The sequence below is a fragment of the Monodelphis domestica genome, chromosome 2 (genome assembly GCF_027887165.1).
Source record: "Monodelphis domestica isolate mMonDom1 chromosome 2, mMonDom1.pri, whole genome shotgun sequence".
NCBI classification, from domain to species: Eukaryota; Metazoa; Chordata; class Mammalia; order Didelphimorphia; family Didelphidae; genus Monodelphis; species Monodelphis domestica.
In genome coordinates, this window is record NC_077228.1 from 82,585,458 (window position 1) to 82,598,467 (window position 13,010).

The window sequence follows — 13,010 nt, forward strand, 5'->3', positions numbered from 1 at the left end:
CTAAGTAAGAGGCCTGTAGGCTAGGGACAGTGGGAGCAAATAAAGGCAGAAGAAGTCATTGGGGGAAATCTGTAGGCAGAGGTGACAGAAGCAGCTTCTAAGCTCTGGTGGTTTAGTGGAAGGTTATGATAAAATCAAACATTTGTTAAATATCTAAGATGTGCTGGTTATTATGTGTTGGTGCTGGAGATCCCAAGACCAGGATAAGTCTGTTACTTTGAGTACTGACATTTTGGTCATATGTGTTCTATGTAACATACACAAAATAGAAGCCAGATAATTTTGGGGGAAAACAGCAGCTATACAGAATCAGGAACACCTTTATATAAAATATAGTGAGGTACTTAAGCCATGAAGGAAACTATGGGTTTTCTATACAAATGGTTTTTGCTGGTAAGGATGCCCATTAAAAAAATTTGGAGAATACTGATAATATACAACCAGAAGTTTACCATGTCCTTTCTAGGAGTTCTGTCTTTGTCCTAATTTTTACCTTCTGAAGCCTGTGGGATAAAGTTTTTGATTGGTGGTTTTTTTTCCCTTGTTCTTTGACTCCTTTTCTGACCATAACTTTATGACTTTTATTTTCTGGCATTGATTAAGCAATCTAGAATTTTTGAGATGCTTTTGGTTTTTGGGGAATTTTTTTTAATTTTTTTTTGCTTTTAAATGGATGATAGAGTGCTCAAAAATTTTTTTTTTCTTTTTAATAATCCTTTTTGTCTTAGTAATAACTCAAGATAGAAACACAAGAGTTAGGCAACTGGAGGCAAGTGATTTGTTCAGGATCACACACCTAGAAAGTGTCTGAGGTCAGATTTGAACCTGGATTTCCTGTCTCCAGACTTGATGCTCTACCCACAGAGCCATCTAGCTGCCTTGTGTCCAAATTTTTTTACTGAGTATACCAGATCAGTATTGGTTTAAATCTTCCTCTTCTCTTTTGCAGCTCAGTAGCTCTTTAAAGTCACTTCTTCCATTGTATTGTTTATTGTGAACTATAGCAATATTGCTTAATAAGCCCCACTTTTTTTTTGTAATTTTTGCTGTGGCAGATGTCTGCTACATGTTAGTGCTATATGCTTTACTCTTTGTCAGCTGCTGCAAGAAATGTATTTGTGATTAACATAAGAGATGAATTTTTCTTAATAACTCTTATCTTTTGTCTTAGAGTCAATATTGTATATTGTTTCTGAGGCAGAAGAGCAGTAAGGGCTAGTTAATGAAAGTTAAGCATAACTTGCCAAAGGCCACAGAGGTAGGGAAGCATTGAATCTGGATTTGAACCCAGGATCTCCCATTTTTGGGTCTGGCTCTCTCTCAATCCACTAAACCACCTAGGTGCTTCTGATGCCATCTTTTTTTAATTACTCTTTTTTGGCATTATTTATCTGTTAGTTAGATTCATGTTCTCCACCTTAAAAATACCTTTTTGGGGATTTTAGTCTGGTATCCTCCATCTTGTTTTCAAAATAATCTTGATTTTGGTTCTGCTTTTGTTATGAGTTTGCCAGTTAGATATAATTTCCAGAGTTCTTATTAAGTGAAAATTTTCATTGATCTCAGCGTCTTCATCATTTCCTTTTTCAGCCTCTTCTAGTTCCTCTATTTAATTATTTTCTCTAATATAGGCTTAGGAAAAATATTTTAAAAAATGATCTTTAAGGTTAAATTGTTATGTTGCTTGGAGCTGAGGGTACCTTTTAAAAAGCAGTTTTCATTTTTGTTATGGTATTGGCAACTAATGAAGACTTAGATATCCCCATTTGTTCAGTATCTTTTACCTTCTTGTGTTTCTAGAACAAAGGAGGGTTGGTCATTCTGCACTCCTTAGTGTTTTTCTGATCATCACTATGGATTTGGGTAGGCTTAGATTCATAGTAGAAGAAAAACGTATAACTTCTTATGTTTTATACACATACACCTCTCTCCCTCTCCCTCTTCCCCTCCCCCTTTATATAAATAAGGACTTACACTTATATTTATGTAACCCTTTAGCATTCACAGAGTTCTTAAAATAATCCCTGGGTTTGATAGTTCATGTTTTTAACTCTCTCACTGCAAGTAAACAAGATTGCAAAAGGTTAATAGTGACTTGCTTTGAGGCAATGTAGCCAGCAAGCATCTGAGCTGGGCTGGGATTCAGGCCACTTGCCTCCAATTTTAGAACTATTTTTATCATCAAAGGTTCCCCCCCTCCCCCTTTAATTAAATGTAATAAACTGTAAAATGTTATTTTATTTCTTTACAGTCTTATTCTTATCAACAAGTATTTATTGAGTGCCTACAGTGTCCAAGGAATTGTATAGTCATTTCTTTATGTTAGTTGAAGAAGAAAGGTTAATTCAGAATATGATCTTAGGAACCAGAGAAGTGATTTTAAGTTGTAGGTTTTAATTGCAGTTTAATTCCCTAATTGAACATTTAAATATTTAGGATTTACGGTTCTCCACAGGAAACAGTTATAGAAATTGGAATAATTCTTTGAGATTTATATACAGTGGACTTTTACTATACAAAAGTATTACCATTTTGCCTATCTTGGAGGATATTAATGATTTTGTTTTGAAAATGAAGGAAAATTAATGATTTATTCCTGCAGGATGTATTCCTTTTTAATTTTAAGGCTAGTTCGTTTTTCCCATTCTGCTATTGCTTTTGATGGACTTTGGTTAGTATTAATCATTAAGGCATTTAAAATTACGTTACAGAAAAGTTACCTAAAATTGAACATTTTTAGATGTTCATTTAATTCTTACACTTTTCCACATCTACCATTTTGGGGTAATAATTTCAAGAGGGGAATGGAGGAATGTGGAAAAATATAGTAATATTTAATTTTAATTTATTTTATTTATTTTTTAAACATTTTCACTTTTTACATTTAAACTCATTCTGTTTTTAACTTAACCTGTTTGAAAAGATGCTTTTTGTTTTTTTGAAGTGTTAGTTGAAACCCTGGGAAACAGTTGATTCTGTGAGTCAAGGGAAAACATCTTTTTCCTACTCCTAGTTTAGCCATTGAATTTATAAGTGCCTTAATTTTAATGTTGTAGCTTTTTAAGACTCATATTGTATTTGCTGTACTTACTGATATTTCTCAATATCATTTATTTATCAGCAATTCTGTTAGAATGTTTGAAATGCCTAAGGTGCATTTTCTCTTTGGAGAACAGTTTACTTACACATATCCCACTAATGCCTCCTTTGTTCTTTTCTTTTTCCCCCCCAAATTTTCTTTTTATACGTGAATATTTTTTATATGTAAATAATCTTTGTAATCTTATAAATCTTCATCATTCTGTTGATCCTATTTTTAAAAATATTTCATGTCTTGAAAAAAATTTGAACCTTTGCTTTCAAAGTGATCCAATTGATTTTAGTATTTCAAGGGTCTGTTTTTAAAAATGCTATGTTTAGTTGATTTGCCTCCTTATAACTTTATTGGTAAATGCGATAATAACTTGAATGTTGAAGAGATGAAATCAAAACTGTATAAGTTGACTATATTTACATTTTCAGTTTTATGATTAACATACTCTTTATGCATTGTTTTTTTTCCTAAGAACTTTTGGTTTCTAAGTCATGCTTTGTCATGTTATTTTATACTGTGTTATATTCTATTTGTAGTACTTTGTTATACTATAAGAAGTAAAAATATACATTTTTTCCTCCCAGGGATGATAGAAACCTACGCAATAAAAGCATAATAAGTGGCGTAAAATCATTCAGTAAAGAAGAGTTAAGTGCAGAGTTACTGAATCTCAGGCCCAAATCAGTCACTGTACACAATCAGCCACTCATTTCTAATCAGCATACCCAAGCAGGTTAGTCTTTTTTATATTTATAGCTTAATAAATAGCATATAAAAATCCATGTCCAATAATCATTGATAGCTTTCAATATTTGTAATTTATATTTGCTTTTTAACTGAACATCATAGAGGTTCATACACAATTTCCTTTTTCTGTTCTTAGTATAGTGAGATGCTTATGTAGGGTGAGGCCTATTAAATTTATAATATAAAAAGATACTTTAAATAAAAAAATAAGCCTTAACTGTTCTGGGTATTTTTTTGGGGGGTAATAATCCTTATCTTCTATCTTAGAATCAATACTAAGGATTAGTTTTCCAAAGTAGACATGCTGTAAGCTCTAGACAATTGGGGTTAAGAAATGTCTGAGGTCAAATTTGAACCCAGAACCTCCCATCTACAGGCTTGACTCTTTATCCATTGAACCTTCTAGCTGCTGCTGTGTGGTGGTTTTTAGAGGAATTTAGCAACTTGGGCAAGTTCAACTGTAGTATAAGATTACTTTCTGTATCCCTCGAGACAAGTTTGAAAATATAGTATTACTCTTGTTGTGCGCAAACTCAACACAAGCAAATTCAGGTATCTGCCTTTGGCAGTGGGAAAAATAAAGGCACAAAAATCTATAAAATAAAAATAATAAATTAATGCTAAATCCATGCTATCAACATAAAGCTTAAATTTGAAGCATTTACCTAGTCATATTCATTCTTACTTAGAAATGTAAGTATGAGTCATTACATTGTTTTGTACCAAATATTAACTACTGCATTAGTTTTATGTCTGGAATTCTCCCTGAAAACCAGTCTGTCCATAGCAGAGCAGTGCTTCCTTTTTTTTTTAGACACTATTTGGATATTAACAATGGCCCCGAAGTACAAGAGTAGTGATGCTGGTAGCTCTGATAAATCTAAGAAAAGCAGAAAAGTGCCAGGTGTGTTCATATACGGAAATATTTAATGAATATGGAGTTTGCTACTATATGTGATTTTTCTACTCATATGAAGGGCCTTGAAACGTATTGGTCATTTAAAACAAGATTCTGCTGTAGCTTGAATTTTATGGAGGTTCTTAATTTTACTATTTTCAGTTTTAATAATTTGCTCTGAATATTGTTCTAACTCAAATAGGTGTTTTTAAGGAATCCGATAATAGTACTACTTTTCATGTTGAAAAAATCATATAGAAACAGGGAAAGTCAATGCTGTCACTTTCGTACTCATAAGGTAGTAGACTAAATAGAGTGCTATATTTGGAGTCAGAAATTCTCTTGGATCAAATTCACACACATCCCACTTGTATGACCCTGGATGTGTAACTTGGTCTTAAAAAAAACAAAAAACAAACAAAAAAAACTTGGCCTAAATTTTCTCGTCTGTAAAGTAGGGATAATAGCATCAACCTCATAGTATTGTTTTAAAGGTCTGATAAGGTAACATTTAAAGTATTTTGTAAACCTTCAAGGAATTTATAAATGCTAGCTCTTATTGTTTGCTACCAACAATAATAATAATCATTTCCCTCAAAAAGTCCACCTCAAAGCATGGGAGAGAATTCAACATCAAACCAATCTGTTGTTCGTGAATAATATGGTTATTAAGTATATGAAAGGCTATCCTCCAGTCTTTATTATCATACATATTAAATATTATTTATTTGTAGATGTATGTGTGTGTGTGTGTTCTGCTCTTTTGCCCTTTGAGGGTAAAAAATTTCAGTTGAACAAAGTTGGAAGTATATGTTTTCTTAATTGATTATATCTATCTTAATTGATTATATCTATTAGAGATAAACTTTAAAAGTTTTGAGTTTGACTTTAAAGAAATTATATTTGCAGTTTTTTTTTTAAGCCCTTACCTTCCATCTTGGAATTGATACTGTATATCGGTTCCAAGGCAGAAGAGTGGTAAGGGCCAGGCAATGAGGGTCAAGTGACTTTCCCAGGGTCACACAGCTGGGAAGTGTCTGAGGCCAGATTTGAACTTAGTACCTCCTGTCTCTAAGCCTAGTTCTCATTCCACTTAGCTACCTATCTGCCCCCTTTGAAGTTTTAAAAAAGATATTGATTAAAGGCATAAGTTAAGATGAAGAAAATTATTTTAAGTGCATGATTGAGAGGAATGGAGGGGAAATAGAATAAATAGTTGAATAATTGATTTGTGAATTTTTTTAAACAAATTTTTGCTTTGGGGGTAAGATCATAAAAAATAAAATTTTCAATATTCATTAAATAAACTTTTAGAAGAAGTTTTATATCAATCAAAATAAAAAAATATGAATTCTGATACTTTTAGTGAAAGGTTAGATAGTTTTTACCAGCTTTGAAATAGCAGTTGACAGTAGTTGAGATAATGAATAGATTTTAAATATCTAGAATATAATTGTTTGTTATATTTTTAGTCAAAAATTAAAAAAAATGAAACTTGTTTGTAACATTAACATTTTAATTTCATTTTTCTTCCTAAATCTTATGTTTATGAGTATTTCTGATGCTTTCTCGGGGTCACATATGCTGTTTTTAGTATTTTTAAAATGATTTAAACTTTACTAACTCTGTAGGATGTACTCTTAATGCCCTATAACTTTATTTTACAGGTCCAGAGCTCCAAGAGAAGAGCTGTACTGAAAATACTATATCATCTCAAATGGCCATTCTACTTGAAAATATTATTTCTGAGCTTGAAAAATGTCTTGGAATAGCTTTATCTTCTATATTAGAAGTAGAAATGAAAGTTGCTTTTGGAGACCTTTGGTTAGAGGTGATTATTTCAACTATAATTAACTGAAAATTTTTTATCAGAGTTGAAGAGTGAATATTGTAATTTAAAAAATTATTTAATTAAAATGATGACTTTAGTGTGATTAAAATCTGTATTTTTCATATTATTTTTTTCTAGGCATTTTGAAGTCACCTTTTCTGAAAGAAAAAAATACTCTTTTTATAAATATCAATTTTGGGACAGCCAGATGGCTCAGTGGATTGAGAGGCAGGCCTAGAAATGGGAAGTCCTTGGTTCTAATCTGGCCTCAGACACTTCCCAGCTGTGTGACCTTGGGCAAGTCACTTAACCCTCACTGCCTAGCCTTTACCACTCTTCTGCCTTGGAGCCAATACACAGTATTGATTCTAAGATGGAAGGTAAGGGTTTTAAAAAATATATTAGTTGCCTTGTGGCAGAAAAGAGCATCATTTCTGAATAACTTGCTTAAAAAAATTAAAAAAGTAATTTTTAAAGAATTAGGGGGTAGTTATGAGAAACATAGATATTCTTATATTAAGGAATATCTAATATTTAAAATGTAACTAGTATTTATAGGCATTCTATGCAAATCCATACATAAACTGTTTTCTCAAATTGGCCATACTATAAAAAAAAAAATTCTTACTTTTCATCTTCAAATCAATACTGCATATTGGTTCTAAGGCAGAAGAACTGTTAGGGCTAGGCAATGGGGATTAAGTGACTTGCCTAGGGTCACACAGTTAAGTGTTAAGAGGACAAATTTGAACCTTGGTCTTCTATCTCCAGACCTGACTATCCACTGAGTCACTTTTCTGCCTCCCCTTCCTGCTTTTTTTTCTTTAATACTCTTCAGTAATGCTTTATTTTTTCCCCCAGTTACATTTAAAAACGGTTTTTTGTTTACTAACATTTTGTATTCCAAATTCTCTCCCTCTCCTTCCCCACACCCCTTCCTGAGATAGGTTTTATATAGGTTATACATATTCTATATTACAAAACATTTCACCCCTTTCTTTCCTCATGGATGTTTTGCTTCTGACTACCCTCTCCTCCAATTTATCTTCCTTCCTATTAATAACCCCACTCACTCTTTCTCTTATCTTCTTCCCCTTCTATTTCCTTATATGGTAAGACAGATTTCTATATCCAACTGAGTGAAGATGTTATTCCTTCTCTGAAACAATTTTAATGAGAGTAAGGTTTAAGCATTACTGGTTACTCCATTTCCCTCCCCAATCTTTTCCTCCACTATCTTAACTCATTTATATGTCTTCATATGAGATAATTTATCCCCTTCTTTATCTTCTCTCTTCTCCAAGTACATCCCTCTTTCTTATCCCATAATTTTATTTTTTTTGTATATCATCTCATTATATTTAGTTTGCTCCTGTATCCTCTGTTTATGTGTACTCTTTCTAACTACCTTAATAGTGATAAAATTCTTAAAAATTACAAGTATCATTTTTTCCATGTGGCAATGTAAACAGTTTAATCTTAATGAATCCCATAATTTTTCTCTTTCCTGTTTATCTCTTTATACTTCTTTTTATTATTATATTTGAACATCCAATTTTCTGTTCAGCTCTGGTCTTTTCATTAGGAATGCTTGAAAGTCCTCTGTTTGATTAAATATCCATTTTTTCCTCTAAAGGATTATACTCAAGTTTTTTTTACTGGGTAGATGATTCTTAGTTGTAATTCTAGCTCCTTTGCCTTTCAGAATATTCCAAATCATCCTATCCTTTAGTGTAGAACCTGCTAAATCTTATTTAATTCTGAATGTGCTTCTGTGATATTTGAATCTTTTCTTGGCCTGGGAACTCTAGAATTTGGCTATAATATTCTTGTTTATTTTGGGATTTTTTTTCCGGAAGTAATTAGTGGATTCTTTCAGTTTCTATTTTCCCCTCTTCTTCAGAGATATCAGAGCAGTTTTCCTTGATAATTTCTTAAAATATGATGTCCACATGCATTTTTGGATCTGGCTTTCAACTAGTCCAGTAATTCTTAGGTTGTCTCTCCTGGATCTAATTTCCATGACATTTATTTTCCTGATTTCACATTTTTCTAATATCTTTTCATTATTTTGATTTTTATTGTTTCTTAATATCTTAACGAGTTATTAGCTTCCACTTGTCCAATTTTAATTTTTAGAGAATTATTCTTTTCTGTGAACTTCTGTATCCCCTTTTCCATTCAGTCAATTCTTTTTTTTAGGGAGTTTTTTTTTTTTGGTGAATTTTTGTATATATTTTTCCATTTTTTTGTGTCTGTTTCCTTTGTTGACACTTTTTCCATGATTCTTTTGCATTACCCTCATTTCTTTTTCCAATTTTCTCCTACTTATTTGATTTTTCATATACTTTACAAGCTCCTTTAGAAGTTCTTTTTAGGTTTGACACCATTTCACATTTTCCTTTGAGATTTCACATATAGTCATTTGTCATTATTGTCCTTTTCAGGGTTTTTGTTTTGATCATTCTTCTTTGTCACCACAGTAACTTTAATATAGTTGGGTTTTTCCTTTGTCTTTTGCTCATTTTTCCATCCAAGTTTTTAATCTTTACCTATATGCTAATGTTTGGTTCTGTTCTTATGGAAGGGGCCATGTCCCAAACTTCTGTGGCCTGCTTGGAGGCTTGGTTGCCTTGAATTTCTTTTGGTTCTTTGGATTGTGGGACTGTTTAGTTGCCTTGAGGGCATACTGCTTAGAAGTCTGTGGTGTTGTGTGGGAGTAGCCTGACTGGCTTGCTCTTGGGAGGTTTGTGGCTGGCTTGCCAAGATGCTGCCTGTGCTCGATTGCGCTAGATTTTGTATTCCTCTCCTTTTGCCCCCCTCCTTGTTTTGGTTGCCCTGATGCCACTTGCAGTTGATTGATTCTTATACCACTCCTGATAGTTTGCCAGATTTTGTCTTCATTGGCTTATTTGCCTTCTTACCTTGGTGAGATAGATCTTTCTTGCCCTCCTTCTGTGTTGTCTTGGACTTTAAAACTTTTAAAACTTGGACTTTTAAAACTTTTAAAACCTCATCTTTTGTTGGTTCTGCTGTTTTAGATTTGTTTTGAGATTTTTTTATTTTAAATAATTGGAAGTGAATTTGAGCTCATTCAGAGGGTACCTTCTTTATTCTGCCATCTTGGCTTTTGGAAGTCTGGCCGTACTTCTTTTAAAAAAAAATATATATATATGTATATATATATATTTTTTTTCCTCCCCTAGTTACATATAGAAATAATTTTATTCATTTTCTTTAAAGTTTTGAGTTACAAATTCTCTTCTGGTGGCTTAGAATAATGAAAAACAAAATGAAACCCTGAGATGGCAAGCAATCTGATATAGATTTTACATATACAGTTGTATAAATAGTTTACCCTATTAATCATATTATGGAAAAGATCACATACAAAAGGAAGATAGTGAAATATTGCATTTTTTTAGTGTGCATTCAGATTTCATCAGTTCTTTCTTTGAACACAGGTGGCATTTTTCCATCATGAGACTCTGGGATTATCTTGAATCATGGCAGTGTTGAGCTTAATGAGGTCATTCATAGTTGTGTATTAAAAAATATTGCTGTCACTGCATAAAATTGTTGTCTGGTTCTGCTCACATCACTTTGCATGGGTTCATTTAAGTCTTTCCAGATTTTTCTGAAATTATTTTTCTTACTGTTGCTTATAGCACAAAAGTATTCTTATAGTCATATTCTACCTTCCCCAATTGATGGACAACTCCTCAATTTCCATTTTTTTACCATTACAAAAAATACCTGCAATAAATGTTTTTGAACAATTAGGTCCTTTAAATAAAAAACATACAACAAAATCTTTTAAAGTTAAATCCCTTATTACCTTTTGGCTAGATTAAGTGTAATAGCTTTTTAATTATTTTTCTTGGTTCTTTTCTCCTTTCTCTTCCACATAGTTATTTTATTATTTTTTTGTTGATCTTTTTGGGATATAGATCTTGTAATGCAATTGCTAGATGAAAAGGTATCTATAGTTTTAGAGCCCTTTGGGCAAAGTTTCAAATTGTTCTGCAGGATCACTTCATAGCTCCACCAACAATGCATTAGTGTTCCAATTTTCCCTCATTTCTCTAGCATTTATCATTTTCCATTTCTGTTGTATTGGCCAATCTGATAAGTACAAGTTGGTACCTCAGATTTGTTTTAATTTGCACTTTTCTAATAAAGCATCATTTAGAGATTTTTTTTCATATAAGTATAGATGTCAGCTATACTTTAAAATGAGATCTTTTCTAAAAAAAGAAAATATTTATGTATGTACTTAAAAAGTAATATTAATTATAATTTATACTCAGCTTTTCTACATGTCAAATTAGAGAAAATGTTTGACGTATAATCTTATAGAAAGCTTTATTATATAAATAGTATATAGAACCAATGAGCATTAATCAGTGTGTGATTAAAAGACTTACTAGAAAAGTGTTTTGAATTTACTGTTAGCCCAACCTTCCTTGGATTTGTAATCTCATGAGAATAGTTATATTAGCTATTTTTGCAGATAATGTGTTTTTTTTATCTGCATTCTCCCTTAGATTCTTTGGAGTGGATCTCCTCAATATATTGGTGTGAGCCCTTTGTCTGGGTGGTCATTTTATATATTGTGTCAACCAGTGCAACTCTTGATCTCTATATTTGTTATTCTTCATTCTTCACTTCCTTTCCAATCTTGTTTATACTAAATTATCTCTTATGTTATTTCAGTCTATTTGTGCCCACTGTACAGATTTCCATTGGCCTTGGTTATCTCCTATTTTGATTATTTAAAAATATTTATGTTTTAGGATTCATGTCTTGGTAGAGTCAGTAGGAAGACCAAACCATTTGAACCCCGCACAATGTAATTTGTCATTATACTAATGAATTCTTTTGATAACTGTATGCCTCCCTTTCATTTTTCTTGCTAATTACTAATTATTATTAATCAGAAGATGCTGAACAGAACTAAATCCATGCTTATATTTACTTAGTCATCTTATGTGATCTTGAGGACATTCCCCAAGTTTCTGTCCTGGTCTGCTTTCTCTCTCAACATTCTCATACTGGATGCTCTCATGAATACAATTATTCCTGTGTAGACTCCCAGATATATATAATTATCCTTGATCTTTCTAATGAACTTTAGTCCCCAGTAATGAAGATTATTAAAAGTTTCCACCTAGATATCTAATGTGTACTCAGTTTAATTGTCTTTGAGCTCATGATGAAACCTATTGTACCAAACGTTGATTTATCTCTTTGAAATGAACCTTTGAGATTTTCTTTCAAGTAAAACTTCCATCTTTTGGTCTTCTCATTTTATTTTTCATAAGGATTTCAATATTCACTGTTCTAAAGAATATGACAGCTTTTGGTCATTGGATATAGAAGTTACATTTAGAATAAAAGGTTCTGTTAATGTGCCTCCTAAAAACTATAATTCTTTGTGCCCATTGTTCTTTTCTGTCACTCTCATTAATGATAATGAGAAATATTTGATTTTTTACCATTATTGGGTTTGTGTTAGTGATGTTCATCCCCAAATTAAGTATATTTTGCTAGTTTTTACTTGTGATGGTTAGTTTGCCATAAGATAGGTTGTTGAATATTCGACTAGCATGGGAGAGGGTTTTCAAAATTTGATTTTGATGAGCCAGTTGTCAAACCATAGACATAACCTTTGCTTGGTGATAAGTTGGAAACGTTATACCAACAGGTAGATTGACTATGAAGGAAAACACCTATCACTGATTAATGATATTTTCTATGGTAAGTGATAAGCATTCAACAACCATAGTCTATGAAGATTTTTTTGGTGGGGTTTTTTTTTTTTTGGTGATTTTGAAATTTTGAAAATAGTTTTCAGTAAATTAAATAGATGAAAATTAGAGAAGTACTATAGCAACTAAAATGATAGTGGAGGTAATACTCATAGTAAGAAAAACTTTTGAAATTTTGAAGTTTAATAATCATTCAGTAAGCTATTTATTAAGCACTTACTGTGTGCCAGGTGGTACTATGCTAGGTTTTGGGGGTATAAAACAAAAATAAAGACAATCTCTAACTTTTTTTAAAAAATCCTTCCATCATTGTACCCATACAGTGTATTGGTTCCAAGGCAGAATAGCAGTAAGGGCTAGGCAATGGGGGCCAAATGACTTGTCTAGGGTCACACAGGTAGGAATTGTGTGAGACTAGATTTGAACCCAGGATGTCCAGTCTCTAGATCTGATTCTCTGTACCATTGTGATGCTCCTGAAAATCCCTATCTTTGAGGAGCCTAAATTTTAATGGCTGAAATAACACATGAATAAGACTTTTCAAGACAGATATAGAATAGGGAGGTAACTAAGTGGATTGAGAGCCAGACCTAGAGATGGGAGAGCCTGGGTTGAAATCTGATTTCAGACACTTCCTGCTTTGTGACCCTGGGCAAGTCACAATCCCCA

At 32.3% G+C, this 13,010-nt stretch overlaps 1 protein-coding gene across 5 annotated transcripts in view; it reads left to right on the forward strand.

Annotated features, from left to right (window-relative positions):
* SWT1 (SWT1 RNA endoribonuclease homolog) overlaps positions 1 to 13,010 on the forward strand; it is a 137,033-nt gene that overhangs the window by 48,586 nt on the left and 75,437 nt on the right. For all 5 annotated transcript variants that reach the window (XM_007480961.3, XM_007480958.3, XM_007480959.2 and 2 more), the window contains 2 exons: positions 3,679 to 3,827; positions 6,407 to 6,570. In XM_007480961.3, the coding sequence (XP_007481023.2) occupies positions 3,679 to 3,827; positions 6,407 to 6,570 (313 nt within the window). The remainder of the gene's footprint in view (positions 1 to 3,678; positions 3,828 to 6,406; positions 6,571 to 13,010) is intronic.